The following is a 24,867-nucleotide window of genomic DNA, read 5'->3' as shown; positions in this document are numbered from 1 at the left end:
AGCTACAGTGAAAGGTTTGCATGCCATCCAGATAGATCATCCGCATCTGTAAGTACATCGAGTAGTGAACATAACAGGATCAGAACCAGGTTTAATATCACAGGCATATGTCCTGAAGGGGCTCAGTTTACAACTTTCTGCAGTTTTTTCTGATCCTGTGCAGTGGCCCCTCCATACCCAATGGTGATACAACCAGTTAGAATGCTCTCCACAGTACATCTGTAGAAATTTGTAGTCTTTGGTAACAAACCAGTTCTCCTCAAACTCCTAATGAAATATAGCCACTGTCATGCCTTCTCTTTAATTGCATCAATCTGTTGGCCCTAGGATAAGTTCTCAGAGATGATGACACCCAGGAATTTGAAACTGCTCACCCTTTCCACTTTTGATCTATCGATGAGGATGTCTTCCCTCGACTTCCCGAAGTCCACAATCAATTTCTTGGTCTTATGGAAATTGAGTGCAAGGTTGTGCTGTGACAACACTCAAACAGCTGATGTATCGTGCCATATGCCTCCTTGTCACCATCTGAAATTCCACCAGCAATAGTTGTGTCGTTGGCAAATTTGTTGGATAGCGTTTGAGCTGTGCCTAGCCACAGTCGTGGATGTAGAGAAAGTAGAGCATTGGGCCAGGCACATATCATTGAGGTGTGCCAGCATTGATTGTCAGTGAGGAAGAGATGTTATTTCTAATCTGTGTTATCTGGTGAGGAAATCGAAGGTCCAGTTGCAGAGAGAGGTACAGAGGCCCAGGTTGATTAGAACTGAGGATACAATTGTGCTGAACTGAGCTGTAGTCAGTAAGCAGCAGCCTGATGTAGGTATGTTATCCAAGTGATCCAAGGCCGATGGAGGGGCATTGAGATTGTATCCACTGTAGACCTATTGTGGTGATAGGCAGATTGCAGTGGGTCCAGGTCCGCACTTTGGCAGTTGATTCTAGCCATGCCCAACTTCTTGGTTGTAGATGTGAGTGCCACTGGGTGATAGTCATTGAGACAGCTGACCCTGCTCTTCCTGGGCACTGATGCGATTCTCACCCTTTGGAAGCATTTGGGAACCTCTGACAGTTGGTTAACACAGGTTTTTCAGAGCCCTACCAGGTACACCATCAGGGCCTGGCACCTTTTGAAGGTTCACCTTCTGGAAAAATGTTTGAAATTTGGCCTTCAAAACGGTGATTGCAGGGTCACCAGATGCTGCAGGGATTCACACAGGTGTAATTTTAATTCTCCCTTTCAAAGTGTGCAGTAAAGGCATCGAGCTCATCTAGGAGTGAAGCATCACAGCCATTCATGATGAATACAGAATAAGATGATACAGTTACTGAGAACAGGCAGTTTGGGTGGATGAAGTTCAAGGGCCACAGTGAGGTAGATTAGGAGATCAAGATGAGATGATTGCCATTTTAACCACTGTCAGGAGGAATTGAACACCAATTGAAGCTCCCTGTACAACGTCCCATCACATATTCCCAAGCAGGAATAGCAGAGGTTAAATACAGAGTGCATCTCCCTCTGTGTTGTCCCTTCAAGCTCTTCCCAGTGTAAAGAGGACATCACAGTTCAAAGGACATTTATTATCAAAATATGTACGCCATATACAACCTTGAGATTCATCTTGCAGGCAACCACAAAACAAAGAAACGCAATAAAACCCATTTTTAAAAAAACACATGGGAAAGACTGTTAAACACCCGACATATAAATAAAAAGAACAAATCATGCAAAGGAACAAACACAGAACATGAACCAGAGTCCCTGATCATGAGTCCACATCCACAGAGCTGGTCCAAGAGCCTGATGTCTGCAGGACACAGCCATGGAGCCAGTTCAGTGTTGAGGTGAGTGCTGTTGGTTGGACGCCATGGTAACATGAGTTAGGTACAGGGTAAATCTCCCTTTCCCCTATTCCTTTACATTGTTTGGGACAGAATCAGGTTTATTATCAGTGCAGTAGAGTGCAATACATAATATATATTACTTCATGTAGTTTATAATATATTTTGAATTTAGATTAGTGCAAAAAGAGAGCAAATTAGTGAGGTAACTTTCATTGGTTCATTGAAATCTGATGGTGCAGGGACAATATTGGTTAAATGCAAAGTATTGGAATTGGTTCCTTATTGGCTGGTGGCGCAGTGACATCAGCCGGGTTCGAATCCAATCAGGCCGTTCCCAAGTACGCTTTCAATCCGTGCCGGGTTGAGCGTTGAGCTCACAACTCAACCTCGTAAAATAAAAGAAAAATACTGTGAAATGTGTGAGGAGTGGCACGCCACACAGTCTTTCGTTCCGTGCCTTGAAAGGCATGAAAATGCCAGATACTGCCCCCTCAGGCCTGAGTCAACATCATCATTCCTTACTGTCATATGCAGAGATACAGTGGAAAAACTTCGTCTGTGTACCATCCATCCAGGCAGATTGAGCCAAACATAAGTAGATCAAGGTAGTAAAAGGAAAACAGAATGTTAAATATGGTGTAGCAGCTACAGAGTAAGTACACTGTAAATAAATAAAATGTGAGAGCAATAATGAGGTAAAATTGGGAGATCAAGAATTCATCTCTACGAAATGCTCTGCTACCACACCCCCATAACATTGCTGTCCTCTGAATTGGGGACTAAAGAGGAAACCTGACCTACTGAATGTTTCTTCATGTCCACATTTGGAACTCACTCAAGGTAAAATTGTCCCTTAAGTATTGCTGTGCAAAGAGATCTTGGGGTCCAAATTCATAGCTCTAGGAAAATGGCTACACAGATCAATAGGGTGGTTAACAAGGCTTATGGAATGCTTGCTTTTATTAGTCAAGGCATTGAGTTCAAAAGTCAACAGGTTATGTTGCATCTTTATAAAACTGTGGTTAGGCCACATTTGGAGTATTGCATACACCTCTGGTAGCCCCACTATAGAAACGATGATGAGGCTTTGGAGAGCATGCAGAAGAGGTTTACCAGGATGCTGCCTGAATTCGAGGGTATGTGCTATAACAAGAGATTGGACAAACTTGGAGAGGTGGGGGCTGAGGGGAGATCTGATGGAGGTTTACAAGATTATGAGAGGTGTAGATAAAGTAAACAGTACCTTTCTCCCAAGGTGGAATTGTCTAATACCAGAGAGCATTCGTCAGAGGTGAGAGGGGGTAGGTTAAAAGAGGATGTGAAGGTTAAGTATTTTACTCAGAGAGTGATGGATGCCTGAAATGCATTGCCTGCTATGGTGGTAGAGGCAAATACATTAGAGGCTTTCAAGAGACATTTTATATAAGCAATGAATGCGAGGAAGGATGTGGATATTGCGTAACTAGGAAAGATTAGTTTTTGTGGGGAAGGGTTCATTTACCTTTTTAGCTGGTTTGGCACAACATTGTGGGCCAAAGGGCTTGTTCCTGTGCTGTACTGTTCTATGTTTAATCTAGCGGAGAGACTAGATTATGGACTGACTGACCAAACAGAACACTGTTTGTAGAAATCAACTTTGTGGGGAAGAGATGGGTAAGAGATACCATTGCCATGTAACTTGTTCCAGATTGATTCCAGAGGATACCAGACAGAGTAATCAAATAAAAAAGCCTTATTTGTAGAGTAATTCTTTCTTTACACTCTCCCATTGAACACTCCCAAGGCAGGGATGAATGGTTTAAGAAAGAGCAAAACTCTCTTCTTGCAGTTACATGAAACAGGTTAACCATATTATACCTGTCTCAGGATTTGAGTTTCACTCAAACAGTAGAGCTTAACCTAACAAAAGCAATCAAAATGCAGGAAAGCTACAGATACTGGAAATCACAAGATTCTTCTTGTGTGACAATTTCCCAGATCTCAGACCAGCCACAAACCAAACCTTTCAACAGATGAGGTTTGAGGTAAAAGTTTTTAGTTTACTTGCTTCAGTGCATTGCAAATGGCCGTGGCAATATCCTATCTCTAACATACTGGACATCAGCATTGTCCAGAAACTCGTATGAACCAAAGATATCACTTTGACCATAAGATCAGGTCAAGGGGTAGCCATGTTGCCTCCTGACACCTCCTTACTCCCAAATACCAAGGTCAAATCAGGAGGGCAATGGAATAAAATGAGAATGAAGTTCAATATCACTGGTATGTTGTAATATTTGTTGTTTTGTGGCAGCAGTACAGTGAAATACATAATTTTTAAAAAACTAAATTACAATATTCAGGTGACCAGGGTGGAGATATGTTGCTACCAAAGGAGGTATAAGGCACTCCTTCCCTCCATTAGCCTACAGGTCACCCTTGGGCAAGGTGTAGCACCTGCTTAGCCTCCTGATGAGGGACATGTGATGCCATGGGAGCAGAGGGTGGAGCAAGTATAATACTTTTGTTATTTAATTGGGTTCTCTTTAGGACTTGTGTGAAGATCTGATCACATTTTAGATCGTGTTTATGCAAAAATAGAAAAAATTCTACAGAGTTCACAAACTTTCTATCACCACTGTACATAGGTAGTGACAGACATATATTCATTGTCCATTCAGAGATCTGATGGCAGAGGGCAACTGTGATAATCTGGCATTCCTGGGGCTTTGGTAATGCAGAACTGACAGATTTCCCCATTTATTCAATGTTATTCCTATTAAACTCCCAACAGACTTTAAATGAGTTTTTTTAAAAAAGTTACAGCTAGTGAACTCTAAGCTTTAAGGATGCATGGCCTTAATTCAGGTCATAGAAATGGGCCTGTGGGCCCAACTCGCCTATGCCAACCATGATGTCTGTCTACATTAATCCCACTTGCTTGCATTAGACCCACATCCCTCAACTCTTCCCTATCCAAATACCTATCCACACATCCTTAATATTGCTCTTACACCATAGGGTCTAGACCATATTCATAGGAGGAGAATTAGGCAATTTGGCCCACCAACTCTGCTTCACCATTCAATCATGGCTGATCCTTTTTTTTTCCTCTCCTCAGCCCTACTCCTGGCCTTCTTCCCGCAACCTTTGATGCTGTGTCCTGTCAAGAACCTATCATGCTGTGCCTTAAATACACCCATCAACCTGGCCTCCACAGCTACCTGTGGTAATAAGTTCCGCAAATCCACCACCCTCAGTAAAGAATTTTTTCTGCAGCTCTGTTTTAAATGGACGCTCCTCTATCCTAAAGTTATGCCCTCTTGTCATGGGGTCCCCCACCATAGGAAAATTGCTTTCCACATCTACTCTGTCTAGGCCTTTCAACATTAGAAAGGTTTCAATGAATCCTCGCTCATACTAAATTCCAGCAACTACAGACCACAGCTATCAAATGTTCCTCATATGATAATCCTGTCATGCTCAGAATCATCGTTGTCAATATCTTCTGAGCCCTTTCCAATGCCAGCACTTCTTTTAAATGAGGAACCCAAAGCTGTTTACAATACTCAAGGTGAGGCTTCAGCAGAGCCTTGTAAAGCCTCAGCATCACATCTCTGCTCTTGTATTTTGGAACTCTGGAAATGGATGCTACTGTTGCATCTGCCTTCCTCACCACTGACTGTATCTGCAAATTAACCTTTATGGTGTGCTGCACAAGGATTCTCAAGTGCCTTTGCATCTGAGATTTTTGGATTTTCTCCCCATCTAGAAAGCAGTCTGCACATTTATTTCTACTACCAAAGTGCGTGACCATGTATTTTCCAACACTATTTCATTTGCCACTCTCTTGCCCATTCTCCTGATCTGCCCAAGTCCTTCTGCAGCCTACCTGTTTCCTCAGCACTAAATACTCCTCCACAGATCTTTGTTATCATCTGCAAACTTGGCAACAAAGATGATTCCATCTGTATATCAATCATTGATATACTGCATAAAAAGTGATCCCAACACCGATCCCTGTGCAACACCACTAGCTACTTGTAGCCAACCTGAAAAGGATCCTTTGTTTCTCAGTCGTTGCCTCCTACCAATCAGCCAATGTTCTAACCATGCCAGTAACTTTCTTGTAATACCATGGGCTCTTAACTTGGTAAGCAGCCTCATGTGTGGCACCTTGTCAAAGGCTTTCTGAAAGTCCAAATATACAACATCCACTGCATCCCCTTTATCTATCATGTAATTTCCTCAAAGGATTCCAACAGGTTCATTAGGCAAGATTTTCCCTTAAGGAAACTTTGTCTTATCTTGTCCTGTATCATCAAGTACTCCATAACCTCAACCTTAACAACTGACTACAACGTCTTCCCAACCACTGAGGTCAGGCTAACTGATCTATAATTTCCTTTCTGTTGCCCTCTTCCTTTCTTAAAGAATGGAATGACATTTGCAATTTTCCAATCCTCTGGCACCATGCCAGAGTACAGTGATTTTTGAAAGATCATTGCTAATGCTTCCACAATCTGCAGTGCTACCTCTTTCATAACCCTAGGTTGCAGTTCGTCTGGTTCGGGTGACTTATGTACTCTTAGGTTTTTCAGCTTTTTGAATACCTTCTCCCTTGTAATAGCAACTGCACTCACTTCTCTTCCCTCACACCCTTCAACATTTGGCAATGACCGCAAGCAGTGTCGGTAAAAGCGGAAAGAGTATTACTGCCTGGTGTAACATTGTCTTGTTCTTTCTCAGTGTTTGAGCATCTCGTGGAGCCTTTGAAGAAGTATTGCCCAGCTGCCATGGATGTGTTGAATGAGGATGGGCTCACTCCAAGAGAAATACTCAAATTAATGATGACGTATCAGGTAACTACTATTTCTGAAGGTCTGGGCTACCCTACACTTGCTAACCAGAGTTTGGAAGCTTAGGACATGGGAGTTCTCTCAGAGGGATTCAGCATGAAAACAGACATCATCAATGTCAACCATCAAGTAATTGTTCTTACACTGGTCCTATCAAGACCAAACATGTTGACTGTCCATTTCCCTCGGTAGATGCTGCCTGACCTGCTGAGTTTTGTGTGTTTCTTGCATTCTGTCTGAGCCCTTTATCCCTCAGTTCCCTTAGTATCAAAGTTAACTCAAAACAACATTTCCCCAGGGAGTTAGAATTATTTTCAAATCATTCCTGAAGTATTTTACACAGTAAAGTTCATTTAGTGACTTATTCAACAATAAAACGCAAACCAGATACAATGAAACAGTTCTGAAGTCGGAGTTCAGTTTATTGTTAGACGTGCAAGCACGTATACACATAGGTGCAATGAACAACCTTGTAGCAGCACCTTACACACATAGTATCATAGAAGCAGCATTCACAAGAAAAACATTGTTCAATTACATTACTGTGCAGAAGTCTAAAGCATACAAGACCTGAACCAGAGGGGGACCAATATCCTCGTGGGCTGTTTTGTTGGATCTATTGGTGAGGGTTTAATGTAATTTGACAGGTGGGGTGGTGGGGAGAACCAGAATGAAGGGATGGATGGTGAAAAAGCAAAGGTAGTGTGCAGTCAGACTGTCAGAAAGGACAGGCAGATGATAGGACAAAATTGCAGCCAGCAAGGTGAGTATCAGTGGATTAGAGATGCAAAAATCAAAAAAGGTAGCAAATACAACATTCAAAATTGTTATATTTCAATGCACAGAGTAGAAGAAATAAGGTGGATGATCTTGTTGCACTACTACAGATTGTCAGGTATGATGTTGTGGTCATCACTGAATCATGGCTAAAGGATGGTTGTAGTTGGGAGCTGAATGTCCAAGGTTACACATTGTATCAGAGGGATAGGAAGGTAGGAAGAGGGGGTGGTGTGGCTCTGCTGGTAAAGAATGGTATCAAATTAGTGGAAAAAATTGACATAGGATCGGAAGATGTTGAATCCTTGTGGGTTGAGTTAAGAAACTGCAAGGATAAAAGGACCCTGATGGTAGTTATACAAGGCCTCCCAACATTAGCTGGAATATGGACCACAGGTTACAACAGGAAATAGAAAGGCATGTCAAAAGGGCAATGTTATGATAGTCTTCGGAGGTTTTAACATGCAGGTTGAATGGGAAAATCAAGTTGGTAATGGATCTCAAAAGTGTGAATTTGTTCAATGCCTACAAGATGGCTTTTTGGAGCAGTTTGTCATTGAGCCTACTAGGGGATCAGCTATACTGGATTGGGTGTTATGTAATGAATTGGAGTTGATTAGGGAGCTTAAGGTAAAAGAGCGCTCAGGAGATAGCAATCACAATATGATTGAGTTCAACTTGAAATTTGACAGGGAGAAAGTAAAGTCTGACATAGTAGTATTTCAGTGGAGTAAAGGGATTTACCATCTTATCAGAGAGCAGTTGGCTGAAGTAAGTTTCAGGGAGCTGCTGGCAGGGATGACAGCAGAGCAGCAATGGCATGAGTTTCTGGGAAAAATAAGGAAGATACAGGACAAATGTATTCAAAAAACAAAGAACTGCTCAAATGGCAAAATAATACTACCATGGTTGACAACGGAAGTCAAAGCTGCTGTAAAAACAAAAGAGAGGGCATACAACAAAGAAAAAATTAGTAGGAAGATAGAGAATTGGGATGCTTTTAAAAACCAACAGAGAACAACGTCTAAGTGGATAGTAAAAGCTTTTTCAAGTATGTATGTATGTGTATATATGTATATATAATAAATAAATTGGATGAAAAGGTAAGAGTGGATATAGGACTGCTAGAAAATGAGGCTGGAGAAATAGTAACAAGGACAACAAGATGCTAGATGAAGTAAGTATTTTGCATCAGTCTTCACTGTGGAAGACACTAGCAGTGTGCCAGGTGTTGTAGTGTGTGAAGGAAGAGAAGTGAGTGTAGTTACTATTACAAGGGAGGAAGTGCTTAAAAAACTGAAACACTTAAGGGTACATAAGTCCCTGGACCGGATGATCTGCACCCTAGAAATGGTGGCAGGAGATCTTTTCAAAGATCACTATACTTTGACATGGTTCCAAAGGACTGGAAAACTGCAAATGTCACTCCACTCTTTAAGGAAGGAGAAAGCCAGCAGAAAGGAAATTGTAGACCAGTTAGCTTAACCTCAGTGTTTGGGAAGATATTGGAGTCAGTTGTTAAGGATGAGGTTATGGAGTACTTGTTGACACAGGACAAGATAGGGCAAAGTCAGCATGGTTTCTTGAAGGGAAAAATTGGCCTGATGAACCTGTTGGAATTTTTTGAGGAGATTATATGTCAGATAGATAAAGGGGATGCAGTGGATGTTGTATATTTGGACTTTCAGAAGGCATATGATAAGGTGCCACACATGAGGCTGCTTACCTAGTTAAGAGCCCATGGTATTACAGGAAAGTTACTAACATGTTTAGAGCATTTGCTGATTGATAGGAAGCAGCGAGTGGGAAAAAAATGATACTTGTCTGGTTGGCTGCGAGTGGCTAGTAGTGTTCCGCAGGTGTTGGTGTTGGGACTGCTTTTTATGCTGTATATCAATGATTTAGTTGATGGAATCATCTTTGTTGCCAAGTTTACAGATGATAACGAAGATTTGTGGAGATGCATTTAGTGTTGAGGAAACAGGTAGGCTGCAGAAGGACTTGGGCAGATTAGGAGAATGGGCAAGAGAGTGGCAAATGAAATACAATGCTGGAAAATGAGTGGTCATGCACTTTGGTAGTAGAAATAAATGTGCAGACTGTTTTCTAAACGGGAAGAAAATCCAAAAATCTCAGGGGCAAAGGGACTTGAGAGTCCTTATGCAGAACATTATGCAGAGGTTGACTTGCAGGTAGAGTTGGTGGGAGTTGGGTTGAGGAGGGGGAGAGAGGATCAGCCATGACTGAATGCAGAGCAGACTCAGTGGGCCAAATAGCCTAATTCTGCTCCTGTCTTATGGTCTTGTTTATCTATATCTTGCTAAGGTGCCTAAAACTTTTGCACGGTATTGTAAATCTGGCGGGAGGATAGGAGGTTGGGAATGGTGAGGGTAGAGTACTGTGGGAGGGGAGTGGGACAGGTGGCAGAGAAGGAGTGCCAGGAGTTGGGGGGGTGGGGGGGGGGGGGGGGGGGAAAATCGCACAGTGTAGCCACACCCAGCCCTGAGATACCAGGCAAGGTCAATTGATTCCAAACAATTGGTGCATTGATCATTACAGAATGTCTCTCTGGTGCTTCCCACGCCTCCCCTCTCTCTTCCCCTTCTCCCTGTCTTGTTCCCACTCTCAGTCCACAATAGAGACCCAGATAAGAATCACTCACATATGTCATGAAATTTATTGGGTTTTTTTGTGGCAGCAGTACAGTGCGATACATAAAATTGCTTCAGTAAAGGTCATAGACACCCTAGCTATATATATTTGCCTATGACTTTTGCACAGTACTGTATAAATTATAAAGTACAAAGTGGTCAGAGTATTGTCAGACTGTAGTGATTAGGTTTGTGTCAGGTGGTTCAACAACTGAATGGCTGAAGGGACGTAGTTGTTCTTATACCTTGTGGTGTGTGACCTCAGGCTTCCAATGGTAGCTGTGAGAAGATAATGTGGCCTGGTTAGTGAGGATCTGTGATGATGGATGTTGCCTTCTGGAGACAGCACCTGCTGTAGATTGTGGGGAAAGATGTATCTGAAGAAAATGGTGACATTAGTAAACTGTAAAGAAAGTAAATTACTCCTCCTTTGTCTTATCCAATATTTATTTCTGTGTAAAATCTAACAGCAGGCCATACAATGAGACCAGGAGGAGCTCATTCTACAAGACTGGCAGTGACACCTCATAGTTTGCTCTGCAAAATTAAAGCTGTTGCTCGTAGTTTTCCAATATGAATTAGCAAATAATCAATGTCTGTTGAGGGAGCAGATCTCATTACACCCCTACCCTACCCCAACAGCTCTACTTTCTAAACTTTTACTTTCCAAACCTCTCAGCAGGACCCTGGAACAAAAGTAGTTGAGGCAAGTGACCATCTAGTGCCAGGGGAAGAGGAGGCGTATGACACACAGAAGGACATTGCCGACAGGGAGTGGTATTGCAAGCTGTTTGGTGAATGTGAGGATGAATTCTACCAGAACTGCGGTCGTTACGAAGGTGAGAGCACATTATTTGTGGTAATGACTATGGAACAATGAAGTATGTTAGATTGAGCCCATGGAGTGTGATCTGGAGGAACGTACCATCTGTTTCCACCACCCTCCAAACAGAACATAGAACAGTGCAGCCCATAATGTCAACTTAAGCTGATCCCTTCTATCTGCATATGGTCCATATTCCTCCATTCCCTGCAAATTCACATACCTATCTAAGAGCCTCTTGAATGCCTTAAGACATAAGAATTAGGCTATTCGGCCCATCAAGTCTGCTCAGCCATTCCATCATGGCTTATTTATTTTTTCCTGTTAACCCCATTCTGTGCCTTCTCTCCATAACCTTTGACACCCTTACTGAATGATGGGGCAGGCTTGATTGGCCGGATGGCCTACTCCTGCTCCTATTTCTTATGTTCTCAATCAAAAACCTAGCAACCTCTACTTTAATTATACCCAGTAACTTGGCCTTCACACCCATCTGTGGCAATGAATTCCACCAATTCACCACCTTAAGGGTAAAGAAATTCCTTCTCAACTTTGTTTCAAAAGGATGTCCTATTCTGAGGCTGTGCTCTCTGGTCTTCGATTCTCCACTACTGGAAACCTGTTCTCCATATCCACTCTATCCAGGCCTTTTAATGATTTTATTGTATCTGCTTCCATTGTCACCCTTGGCAGCCTGTTCCAGGCAGCTAACACACCTTAAAGCCGTACAAATGTACAGTATTTATAGCACAGTATCAGACAATTAGGCTCGCCCAGTATATGCTGGTGATTTTATTTCATGCAAACCTCTTCCCACCCTATCACTGTAACCTTTTCTTCTTCCTGTGTTTAACTATCTGTCTGTGTTGCTGTTGTGATGGAAATAACTGGTTCTTTGAGTCTCAACAGTAGAGGCCTGGACACACACCAATAAGGAATTTATTATTAAAGGGGAAGTCGGGTCAACACAAGCAACTACAATACACAGGAAGCGGTGTAGGGACAGGGTACAGTTACACAAACAAAGAACAAGGGAAAAGCACTACAACAGCTATCCCCCTTGACCTTGGATAGCTGCGGCTCCCTTACCAGGACAAACGATAGACCTTCCCAAACATAAATCAGTGCACTTACCTTCAATGAGGTGGTCTGCAAGAGAGACCGAGCCAGGGACAAATTTCACCTTTTATAGCATGGGGCTGGGCGAGATGATCCAATTAAGGTGACCAATAATTTAGGTGTGCATTGATTAGTTGGGAGGGACCAAATGTTGATTGGCATGTGGTGTGTCCTCCAACCAGCCAGGTGGCAGTGCATCTGTCACGTGGCCGGTATCTCTGGATGCAGTTGCTCAGCTCACACACTCCTTGTTATATTCAGTTCCACCTTTCACCCTTGAACTTTTTGTGAACAATCTGTGTCCCTATCTGCTGGTTATGTATTCGGTGGTGGAGGTGGATATGATAGGGTCTTTTAAGAGACTCCTGGACAGGTACATGAAGCTTAGAAGAATGGAGGGTATTACCATAGGTAATATCTAAGGGAAGGACATTTGCGGCACAGCTTTGTGGTCCAAAGGGCCAGTATTGTGCTGTAGGTTTTCTATGTTTCTAAAGGGACAATTTTACAGTGAGCAATTCACACATTCTCGGGATGTGGGAGGAAACCGGAGATCCCAATGGAAACCCACACGGTTACAAGGAGGAAGTGCAAACTCCACAATGTCAGCATCAGGGATTGGAGCTGTACCAGCTGCTTTTCTGTTAGAAGTGCGGACATGACAGAACCTTGAAATTTACCGTAGAGCGTGATTCGGTTCCATTGCACACTCACACTTCCTTCAGAAAGTCCAAACATAACCCCTAGACAGGGTGGTAATTCCACAAACTTTTTTAAATGTATCCTCAAAATTTAGGGACCTGCAGAATCTGATGAGAAATTATGTCAATACACAAAAGGAAAGTTCAAGGCAGTCATTTCCAGAGTATCAAGGGGGCTTACCCATCACCAGAAAGTTCCCCACCTTGTTATTTACCAGCAGTTGAATGTGACTGGTATCAAGCAAGCTAGTCCATCAAGCCTGCCTTATGTTGCTGGCGGCAGGGAATCATAGCTCATAACTTGTGCTCTCTTGTGTTTGTCTCCATGACTCTGTCTTGCATTCCTTCCTCATTTTCATCTCAGATGGTGGCGGGTAGAATTGGAGGTCTTGCCCGCCAACTGCTGTCCTAACTGTTGTCTCAAGCCATCTTGTCATTCAGGATACAGTCTAGCTCTTGAAGAGTTGTGGCAGCTCATTCTATGTATTCAGTCAACATGGAAGACAATGGATTTCAAGGCATGAAGTGATATGTGGATAGTGCAGGAAAGTAGCTCTGATGTAGAAGATGAACCCCCCCATGATGTCTTTTGAACAAGGGTCAGGTACAAAGGGCAGATGACTCACTGAGCAACCCGGCATGGAGAGTTAAGCTGAAGGGCCTGTTTTCATGATGTATTACTCAATGGCTAATTCTTCCTCTTTATTCTCTAATTGCATGAAGGGTGACAAAGTTTCAGCACACACCATGCCAGCTGACATTGTGTGTCATTGTTGTAATGAGTCACATTTAAATGCAGAATTATGCTTAAAACAATTATCGATCTTGCCCAGTGGTAGAAGACTGGACTGACAATAGTTACCTGTCCCTGATCCCAGGAGCAGACTTAATGGCCCGAATGGCATAATTCTGCTCTTCATGAGACATGCTCTGTAATCCAGGCAGCATCCTGGTGAATATCCTCTGCACCCTCTATAAAGTTTCCATTGGGGAAAGTGAAAATAAATATCAAAATTATTTTGAACTCCATGGAACATGTGGGGATCCTCCGATATCCAGGCAATCTTTCTTCTCTTTCTTTCTTTCTTTTTTTTTCTTTAGATAAGGATTAAGGGGGGAGGGTTAAGGGGAGGGGGGAGGGTTAATATCACTTTTCTTACCATTTCATTATTACATTTATTCTTGTAATTTCTAAAATTCAATAAATAAATAATATTTTTTAAAAAGTTTCCACATCCCTTGCATAATAAGGCAACCAGAACCAAACACAGTGTTCCCTGATTGCAAATTGTTTACTGACTTTAATTCTAAACTGGAGCTTTCTGATACCTTATGGCCACCGGAATGGGTGGGTGCAGACAAAGTTTTTGGTTTCAATAATATACTTTATTCATAGTTTATCTATTTTTATTCAGCCCTGATAAGGAGCTTCAGAAAATTGTGAGGCCCAGATATGGTAAACAGAGTTTTCCTCAAACCATTCCTTGCAAACTTTTCTAGACACATTCCCAACATAGGTTCCGCTACCTACCTACTTACCTGAAGCAACTTACAATGAGCATTGAAATTCTTCAGTCCTAAAAATGTTGATTATTTCTTGTTCTCCAGAAATGCTGCTCAACCTGTTGAGTTCCTCCAGCTGTTTGTTTCTCACTCCTCATAATGCTTTCAGGGATTATAATTGGGACATGCTGTCCCTTGCATTTATTGCTACCATTCTTTTAGAGTGAATCAATGCCACTCCTATCTCCTGTTTGTGCAATGAACCATGAATTATTTGGGAGGCTGCTGTAAAGGACCACACCCCTTAGTGACTGTAGTCCTTCCCCTACAGAGCCTTTGTGTTGGCTGCACTGAGTTTCCATGTGTCCTTCAAGCAGTCGGTTGCATTCCCTTACAGTCAACCTACACAGGAACACCAGTGAGTGTCAGCATTTTTTCACCAACTTGTGTGGTGCAGCACAGAAACAGGCACTTTGGCCTATGATATCTGTGCCGCCTATGATGACAAATTAAATTAAAGCTGTAACACTTACCCAACAATCTGGTATATGTCTAGGGGAAAAGGAGATCCAGCCACTCAACAACCGCACCTCCCCGTTACACGCAGGTGCTGTGAGAATCAAGTTTATGCCGTGCACGCACACACAATATCAAACTCACACCAGATACCGTTATGGAATACACTTTAAAAATTTTACTAAAACTAAAAGAGTACTATGCAATACAGTATATATGAAAGAAAAGAAAAAGTAAAAGGCGCCAACTTATCAAAGTTCAGTCAGTTTAGTGCACATCGTTGGAGCTCAACCATCGAACCATTCGACCCCTCGTCATTTTCCTCCGACCTCCACGTCCTTGCACCTGGGACCACCCTGGTGGTCGACCGAGCAGTGCAGTGCACGTCCACCTTCCTCAGCGTCTTCTTCCCGACTCCCCTGAAAAAACCGCGAAAACCCCCAAGCTCCCAGCCTCACAAGACAAAATAACATTCCCCATTGGTTAACAAATGAATACAATCCCCATATCAGCAAGTCTAAAGCTAAACAACTGCGAGAGAAACACTTATCAGACAAAGAAGCATTCCTACTCTTGACAAACCAAAGAAGCCATTTTGATTAACATACACAGTACATTGTACAAAGCTATCTGCCTACACGTGATAAATTTGCTTCTCATCCTCCCTGTTCACATGCCTGTCTAAATGTCTCTTAAATGTCAGTATCATGCCTAATTCCACGTCATCCCTGGCAGTGCCTTCCAGGAAACAACCACTCTCTTTTTTTAAAACAAATTGCCTTACACATCTCCTTTAAGCATTCCTTCTCTTACTGTTAAACAGTATCTTCTAATATTACCAACCCTGGGCAAAATCCTATCTCCACCCTGTCAATGTCTTTAATAATTTTATAAGCTTCTTGTCAGGTCTCTTGTCAGCCTCTGATTCCCCAGAGAAAACACTACAAGTTTGTCCAACCTCTCATTATAAGTTAATACTCGCTAATCCATGAAGTAACAGACACACAAAATGCTGCAGGAACTCAGCAGGTCTGTGGAAAAGAGCAAACAGTTGAGGTTTCGGGCCAAGACCCTTCATCTGGACAGGGTTTGCTGTTTTCCTAGATGATGCTTACTGCATGACCTGGTTTTCTCCAGCATTTTGTGTGTGTTGCATTGGATTTTCAGCATCTGCAGATATTCTTATGTTTGTGAATCCATGAAGTAGTCTTGCACATCTCTTCTGCACCCTCTCCAGAGCCTCCACATTCTTCCTGTGAATTCTTCCTCCAAGTGTGGCCTTACCAAGATCTTTCAACACGACTTCCCAATTCCTGTGCTCAGTGTCCTGACCAACGAAGGCAAGAATGCCATTGGCCTTCTTCTGTTTCCCTAGAAACAGCCTGCAGAGGGCAGGCATCCTCAGTGGGAAACGCAGTGGAGATGGACTTACAGTGAGTGTGTTAGCCTGAATGAGATTCATTTGTGAAATTTCCACCCATCAAAGGTTTGATGGCTCTCAGCCCATACTCGACAGAGTTCAGGACTACGTGAGCGATCTCATTAAAACCTAGTGAGTACTGAAATTCTGGGTAGAGTGGACATTAAGAGGATGTCTTCATTATACTACTAATCTTTCATCAGTAGGAGAGTCTGGAATCTGAGAGCACAGCATCAGTGTAAAGGGACGGCCCTTCAACCAGTGGGTGGTGACTCTGTGGAATTTATTACCACTGAGGGCTGTGGAGGCCAAGTCATTGGGTGTAATTAAATTGTTAGCGTCTTGATTCAAAGGTTTCGAAGGTACATTTAATGTCAGAGAAATGTATACTATATACATCCTGAAATGCTTTTTCTTTGCAACCATCCACGAAAACAGAGGTGCCCCCACAGAATGAATCTCAAAGACCAGCCCCCCCCCCCCAGCTCCCCTCCTTCCTGTGCATAAGCAGCAGCAAGGAATGATTTCCCCTCCCCACACCGGCAAAAAAGAAGCATCGGCACCTGCCACTGAGTACTCAAGCATGCAGCAAAAGCAGCAGCAAAGACACAGACTTGCAGTACTCCAAAGACTACTCGTTCACCCGGTATATGACATACCACAGGCGCCCTCTCTCCCTAATAAGGGAGAAAGAGGTATCTCCGTTTCACAGCAAGAGGGGAGACTTAACAAACAACTCGCTGGTTTAGGATGTTAAAAGTCTGTTGCGTCGCTTTTTTCCGAGCTCTGTGCCCGAAGATCTCAGGCCTCTGGGCACACAGCCAAAGATCTTCCAGCTTCAATGACACACTGGTCTGTTAGGACACCGACCTTCGATCCGCCCATCTCCAGAGCCCCGCGATCCTAGGCCTCCAAAGGCGAGCCAAATTCTTGGGCCACACCCTTGGCATGTCAGTTAATAGTCATTCATGAAACCCTGAGAGTGGATCCCATTCCCACCCAGCCAACACACTTTTTGTCCCTCTTCCCTCCGGGAGAAGGTTCAGGAGCTTGAAGATTCGTACGGCCAGATTTGGGAACAGCTTCTTTCCAACTGTGATAAGACTGCTGCATGGGTCCTGACCCAGATCTGGGCCGTACCTTCCAAATATCCGGACCTGACTTGCACTACCTTACTTTCCCGTTTCTATTTTCTAATTATGATTTATAATTTAAATTTGTTATTATATTTACTTCGATTTCTACTTCAGGGAGCGCGAAGCACAGAATCAAATATCGCTGTGATGATTGTACGCTCTAGTATCAATTGTTTGGTGACAATAAAGTAAAGTACTGAAATCAGTATGTAACTCCAGGTCAGGGTCTTCAAAAGAACCCTGAAGGAGAAAAATAGAGATATTAAATATGGAAATAGAGCTGTTTCAGAAGATTCAAGCAAAGGTTGAGCACCATCTTGACTAAGCTCCACCCTCCTGGTATTTGTGTTAAGGGTTACAGGCAGAAGGTGGGAGAATGGAGTTGAAAAGTAAATCAATCATGATTCAAAGGGCCTAATTCTGCTCATGTATCTTAAGGTGTACACACATCTCTCATTCCTCTCCCACCCAAATCTCAGTCAGGAATGGGTGTGACTACGGAAAGCTTCTCCCTGAAAACCAGGAAGGAATGGATAGAGTAAGAGGAAATGTTGGGATTTATCATATTAGGCCACTTGCTTGACATGGACTGGTTGGGCCAAAGGGCCTGTTCCAATACTGTAGGATCTCTAACTCTCAACTATAGAAGCAAACAGCAAAGAAACAGGCCTTTCAGACCATACACACAATGTGTGTGTTGTTTGAATTTCCAGCATCTGCAGATTTCCTCGTCTAGGCCTTTCAGACCACCTGATTCCCATATAAGCTAGACCCATTTGGCCCATAACCCTCTAAATCTTTCCTATCCAAGTACTTTTTAAATATCTCGTTAATGTACAGTACCTACCACAACAATGTCCTCTGCCAGCCTATTCCAAATGCTGGCAACACTCTGGGTGAAATGTTTCTCCTCAGGTTCCTGTTAAATCTCTCCCCTCTCATCTAAAACCTATAACCCTCTAGTTCTTGATTTCTCAGCTGTGGCAATACAACTGCACATTGTCCCTATTGACATTATGCACCTTTAATAAATCACCTCTCAACTCCGATGCTCCAATGTAAAAAGAGGTAACCTGCTCAACCTCCATTTAGTCCCTCCGTTTCTGGCAACGTCCTTCACACTCTTTCCAGCTTAATGGCGTATTTCCTATGGCAAGATGACCAGACTGGAACACAATATTCCCAGTGTGGTGTTAGGACCATCTTGTACAACTACCAATATGACAGCCTGACTGATGAAGACCAGAGTGCCAGATGCTTTTCACTACCCTTTCTGCCTGTGATACCACTTCCAGGGAAACTCTTAGGCAAAGTAATCTTAGGTCCCTCTGTTCTACAACACTCCCCAGGGCCCTGTCATTCACTGTGGAAGTCCTACCCTCATTTGTTTTCCCAAAATACAATACCTCGCTCTTGTCTGAAGTAAACCTGACTTGCCATTGCTCACTCACTTATGTAGCTTATCATCATCCCACTTTAAATCCTGATTACCATCATCACTGTCAATAACACTGCCTACCTTAATGTCACTTGCAGACTTATTAACCTTTCCTTGCATGTGCTCATTCAGACTGTCAATATATGCTGAACAACAAAGGGCCCATTCTGGTCATGGGACCCCAGTCCAAAGTAGCAGCCTTCTACCATCCCCCTCTGCTTCATACCGTCAAGCCAATAATGTGTCCACTTAGAGGATCCTGGTAGGAGGCAGCTGTTCTGCAACACTCCCTAAGGTTCTGGTGTTCACTGTGAAGGCCCTATCTAGATTTGTCTTCCCAAATTACAACATCTTGCACTTGTGCAAATTAAACCCCACTTGCCATTTCCTGGCCCACTTAGATAACTGATCAAGATCCCACTGTAAATCCCAATGACCACCTTCAGTTCACACTGATCAAATCATTACACAGTGCGTTGAGCTGGAATGAGGTAAAACAATAACAACAGAATAAAGTGTAAAAGCTACAGAGAAAGTGGAGTGCGGGTAAGTGATAAGTGTAAGGCCATAACAAGGTAGTTTGTGAGGTTAGGTCTATTTTATCATATACTATCAATGTTACTGTCTGCTACAAACTTAATAACAGCCTTTCCCTCTCTGATACAGAGGATTACTCCCTGCCAGATGCTGAGCCGCAGACGTATGACGAGTGGGCCGACCGACTGGCGAGAGAGTATGCGGCAAAGCGGGCCCAGGCAAAGGGCAGCCAGAGGCGGAGGCCCCAAATGGAGCAGGATGGGAGTCTGCAGCGGCGGCTGGAGGAGGAGCACCAGCGCTATCTGGAACGGGGCGCCCGAAAGGCAGAAGAGCTGGCAGGCAGCCGCAAGCGGCGCTACGAGCAGGGTTGCGCCGAGGTGTTCAGCGGGGCGGGGGGCAACCTGCTCGCCTATTCCGACATCCCCTGGCCCGACCCACGGGGGACGGTAGATGACATGGTGGGGGTGATCCTCCACGGGGTGGACCGGAGCCAGCCGGGCACCTTCCGTCGCTACCTGAGGCAGCAGCAGGTGGTCTGGCACCCTGATCGCTTCACACAGAGGTGCGGAGGTCGGCTGCTGGAGGCCGACCGACAGCGGGTCCTCGACACTGTGGTGGCCCTCTCACAGGCTCTCAACAGGCTAGCCAACAGCATCCGCTAACACCATCAGCCCCCTCTTCCCATTCCCCATCTCTCCATCATGGAGCAGGAGCTTCGCTGCTGTTGTGTTTTCATCAGCCAAGGATGTCGTGTTTCATTGGGCCAAACTTAGTCATTAGGTTGTTCAAAACATGAACAGCCCATCTCATCCATGCCAGGGTTCCTATCTACTTCCAGGCTGCCTGAGTCCTACATCCCTTTCCTATCCAACTCTCCCCCCATCAGCTACAGGAACTGCTGCCTCAGGAAAGTGGCATTATTCATCAAAGATGTCCCATTTAGAGGGCCACCCTGTTGCCGTTGGGTAGAGGTACAGAAGCCTAAAGTGCCACCCCACCAGTTTCAGGAACAGCTCTTTTCCTACAATCGTCAGGTTCTTGAACTGAACTGCGCAACCCAAACCCTAACTTCAGCAACAGCCTCTTGCAATACCATGGACTTGTCTGATTGTGGTTCCTTCACACTAAGGACTTGGTTTGGACAGTTATTCCTATTTTGTACAACTTGTATTCTGTGTTTTACCTGAACCTACATACCTGTGATGTGGCTGAAGTTTTTCCATTGCACTGTACCTGACAATATGCTTGACTACTTGTCAAATGCCTTTTAACTGTTGTAATTGTATGTGCTGTCCACCATCTCTTCTGACATCTTGTTACAGATATTTAGCACCCTCTGTGTGGAAATATCTACCCCTCAGATCTTTTAAATTTCTCCCCTCTCACCTTAATACTACGCCCTCTAGTTATGGTCTTCACTGTGCTAAAGACTATGTATCCTAGCTATGCCCCTAATAATATTATAAACCTCTATAAGTTCATTCTTCAACCTTCACCATTGCTATGGGTATAAACCCGGCCTATCCAGTGTCTCCCTTTAACTGAAGCCAAGCAACTTTGTGATGGATCTCAGAGACATGACACAACCAATGCTGGAATCTGGAGGAACAAAATGGGCCAAACAGCATCTGTGGAGGAAAGAAATTGTCAAGGTCTTCAAATTCCAGCTTTGACAATTCTGTTCCCCCACAGATGCCACTCAACCTGGTCAAATCTCCTATAAGCAGGTTTATTTGTTCCCCTGATTAATATCTTCTGTATTGTCTCTATTGCCACTAAATCTACCCTGGAGCATGGTGACAGTAGTTCGATAGTAAACAATGTCTTATCATATTCCAGACTGCCGCAGCTCTCACCACCCTCTTCCTAGTTACGAGATGCCATGCAATTAAGGAAAAAATAATTTCACCTTCCCCTGAGTTTTTGGTTCATTGGATTTTCTTTCAGGCTGCTTTCTGGGATGTGACTGATTTGTTCATTCTGACCTCCAAAGTCTACTGTTCCCAAGAAAGGTGGGAGGAAGCTCATGGTACCAGAGTCTCAGGGGAGGGTTGGAGGGGAAGAAATGGGAATTTCTTGTTTCTTCTGATCCCGTAGAAAATAAAAGTCCCTGTTTATGAACATCGAATTCTCCAACTTCCGGTAATTCCCTCCCTCTCCCTTCCCCCATCCCACCTTCACTCTGTCTCCTCTTCTAGTTGCCTATCACCTCTCTCATGATTCTGCCTTCTTCTGCTACCCATAGTGCTTTCCCCTTAGATTCCTTCTCCTGCCTATCCCCTCCCTTCTTCCCCTCCCCCACCCCTTGATCTTTCCTCTGATTGGTTTTTCACCTGGCACATTCCACCCTCCCCCCACCCTCTTTATATGGCCCCTGCCACCTCCTTCTTTAGTCCTGACGAAGGGTCTCGGCCCGAAACGTTGACTGCTCCTTTCAACGGATGCTGCCCGACCTGCTGAGTTCATCCTGCCTTTTTGTACGTCTTGATTTGATCACAGCATCTGCAGTGTACTTTGTGTTTAAAGTCCCTGTTTATTGTCTGACGACCCAGGGAGATATAGTGATGAACCTCTTCCAACATCTCTTCTGACTGGGTGATGGGAGGTTTTAGGTTTTACAGGATTTTACTATCGACCGAGGGTAGAGTGCCATCTTTTGGATAGTGGGCTAGTTCAGGCCCCCATGCTATTCCACTGGGTGAATGTTAATAACTTCCTCCTACTTCAGTCATCCCACCCCCAGTTTTCTGAATCCATGGTTATCCCTCTACCAACATCCCTAAAAGTGATTATCTGGGTCCACTCACTTTGCTCTTGGGGGGGGGAGCTCACTATACATGAACTTGCCATGTTACAACATAGGCTCCCTTCAGGATATGAATCGTTGACTGTGAAGCATGTCAAGTCATCCTGATTGCGCAAGAGGTGCATTGCGAGTGTATGTCCTTCCTCCAGAGAGCGCTCTATTTACCTGGAGCATTGAGGCTGCCTTGTGATGGTCCAAACTCCTGGAGCTGGGGAATGTTGTTTCTAAGTTGTGATCAGGCAAGAAACATGATACATCTGTTTTTGACTTTGGGAAGTAGGACCCTCAGCTCAGAACAGTCAGGAGCAGCTGGAGGTATTTGAGAAACATGAGATCCTACAGATGCTGGAAAATCCAGAGTAACGCACACAAAATCCTGAAAGAACTCAGCAGGTTAGGCGGCATCTATGAAGGGGAATAAACAGTCAATAGTTTAGGCTGAGACCCAACATCATGACTGGGAAGGAAGAAAGCAGAAGCTAGAAGGAGGAGAAGCTGGCAGGTGCTGATGGACATTAGTATGAGCCCACCCTGATTCATCGGGAGGAGAGGATATTGACCTGTGAGATGTGCGTAGTGAAATTAAACTTTCTTTATCAGCTGCACTTTCAGTTTTCTCATTAACCTTTGAGCCTGTGCTTGGAACTGATAATATGGGTGCTTTCCCTGAGTCTTTCTGTACTTTTTCATTGCCTTTCTGTTCCATTTTTTGGACATTGCTGTGGAATTTCTCCAGTGAATACATTTCACATCGTAGGTAGTCATTTCATCAGATAATTTTTCAGTTCTGCCTGGTTCCCTTGCCCAGTTACGTTAAACCTTTGCTCGTGAAAAGGCTACAGTGTCAAAACCCTTCATAAGAGAGGTTCCCAAGTGGATGTCTCTTTATGCAGGGGTCTTCCCCTGTACATCGTGGACTGGGATGAAAAGTGTTGGGCAGTGCCATGCAGCAGATTTTTGAATCAGTTTACTGACTTCTCAGCCATCTACCCTTTCCATGGCCGGGATGAGTAAGTGTACATGGAATCTGAGACATTGCATTCTCTGAGTATGTGAACTGGCTGCTCCTCAACTTTTGGTTACACTGCAACCCCACACTCGTGACCTACATTCATCCAGTACAAAGGGGAGAGGGCCACTTGAGACATCTCCTGGTTGGTTTGGTCATGCTGGCCATTCACCAGTCCAGAAAGCAGTCGTCAGTCAAGTGTTGCCCTTCTTCTAGGGCTATGTACATGCCTTGGAGAAGGAGCACGCGGTATGTGTGGGCACAATGGGGGATTTCCAAAAAAAGCTGACCCCCTCAGGACTTGTAGATAGTAACAGTCGTATTTTAATTTGAAACTGTATATAGTTTATGAAGCCCAGATTATTGTATGGTGTTTTGTTAGTGAATAAACCTTTGTTTAAACAAAAACCTCCATGACTGTCCTGTTGCAGGGATTTGACCCGAAACGTCGACAATTTCTTTCCTCCCACAGATGCTGCTTGATCCGCTGAATTCCTCTGGCAGATCCAGGTTCCAGCACCTGCAGTCTCTTGTATCTCCCTTCACAATTGCCCCTGTGCTTAAGAAGCAAGGTTGCGCTATTCTGCTTGAATCTCATTGCATGAAGATTGATAGAGAAGTCCAAATGATCCCATTTTGCCTCCATCTGCCCTGCCTCACCTATTCATCTATAACCAGAGTCATGAATTAACAGTAAGCCAATAAATCATACTCCACTTTAATTGTGGAGACATGAGACTGTAGATGCTGGTATTTAAGGCAAAAAAACAACAGGATGCTGAAGAAACTCAGTTAGCCAGGCGGCATCTGTGGATGGAAATGAACAGCCAAGATTTTTGGGACTTGACTGTCCATTTCCCTCCACAGATGCTTCCTGACCCACTGAATTCCTAAAGCATCTTGCTTTTTTTTGGCTCCACTTTAATTATGTTGGATTTTCAACTGATTACGCAGAAGAACCACGTACAGTATTTTGGTCTATTTGTAACTAATACCGTCTACAAAACAATGTATGGAAATGGATCTAGTGCTTTCCTGGCGTACGTGACGAATAAACACTTAGACTTCCAGTCAAGTACAGGTACAGTATTAATTTTGGCTGATGTTTTGATGACAAATGCTGCCATCTTCGTCCGGAATGATGACTGAGCATATCTAGTTTGGTGGTTTTTATACCCCCATCATCCGTTATTCCTAATTGGTTAGTCTTCATCCAATCAAGTTTTCGCTGTGCTACCTTGTTTATAATTGGATTCCAGTTCTTTCTTGGAGCAAGACCTTTGGCTTTATTAAAATTCTTTTCCTGTAATTTTATTTCAATGGCTCTCTTCACCAGGCGGACCCAAAAGCCACTGGCTTGGCACAGTAGTTTCGTGCCAAGTCAACACTGTGACTACTGTGAATGCAGTGTTCTGCTACTGCTGATCTCTCTGGTTAACCGAAACAGATACACCACTTGTGCTCTTTAATGCAGATTAACACCATGAGTCTCACCAGGCCAATTATGTTCTGCTCTGCATTCATAAGGAATCCTATAAATTCAAGCTGTCCTCAGTCCCAGGTAATTTTTGACCATTGTATGCTGTGATTTGAGCATATTACAGGTTTGTGGATGGTATTAATCTGGTATTTCTTCAGGATCTTGGCAAAACTTCCAGAAACTATGGAAATATAGGGAAGAAAGGCAGCAGCGATGGTTTCCTCCTTATTTGACTTCCAGGTTTTCCAATTGGCCCTTTTAAAGTAAA

General features: G+C 43.7%; 1 protein-coding gene across 3 annotated transcripts in view; it reads left to right on the top strand.

Moving 5' to 3' along the window:
* Positions 1–23,527, top strand: part of nfkbil1 (nuclear factor of kappa light polypeptide gene enhancer in B-cells inhibitor-like 1) — a 33,511-nt gene extending 9,984 nt beyond the window's left edge. For 2 of the 3 annotated variants that reach the window (XM_073031627.1, XM_073031626.1), the window contains exons 3-5: positions 6,574–6,686; positions 10,791–10,950; positions 19,434–23,527. In XM_073031627.1, coding sequence (XP_072887728.1) covers positions 6,574–6,686; positions 10,791–10,950; positions 19,434–19,966 — 806 coding nt within the window. In that variant the 3' untranslated portion in view covers positions 19,967–23,527. The remainder of the gene's footprint in view (positions 1–6,573; positions 6,687–10,790; positions 10,951–19,433) is intronic. The other variant, XM_073031628.1, reaches the window with a different exon arrangement.
* Positions 23,528–24,867: the final 1,340 nt, after the last annotated feature.

The sequence above is a fragment of the Hemitrygon akajei genome, chromosome 2 (assembly GCF_048418815.1).
Source record: "Hemitrygon akajei chromosome 2, sHemAka1.3, whole genome shotgun sequence".
Lineage (NCBI taxonomy): Eukaryota > Metazoa > Chordata > Chondrichthyes > Myliobatiformes > Dasyatidae > Hemitrygon > Hemitrygon akajei.
The sequence above is the reverse complement of the archived record's forward strand: the minus strand, read 5'-3'. Positions and strand labels throughout refer to the sequence as shown.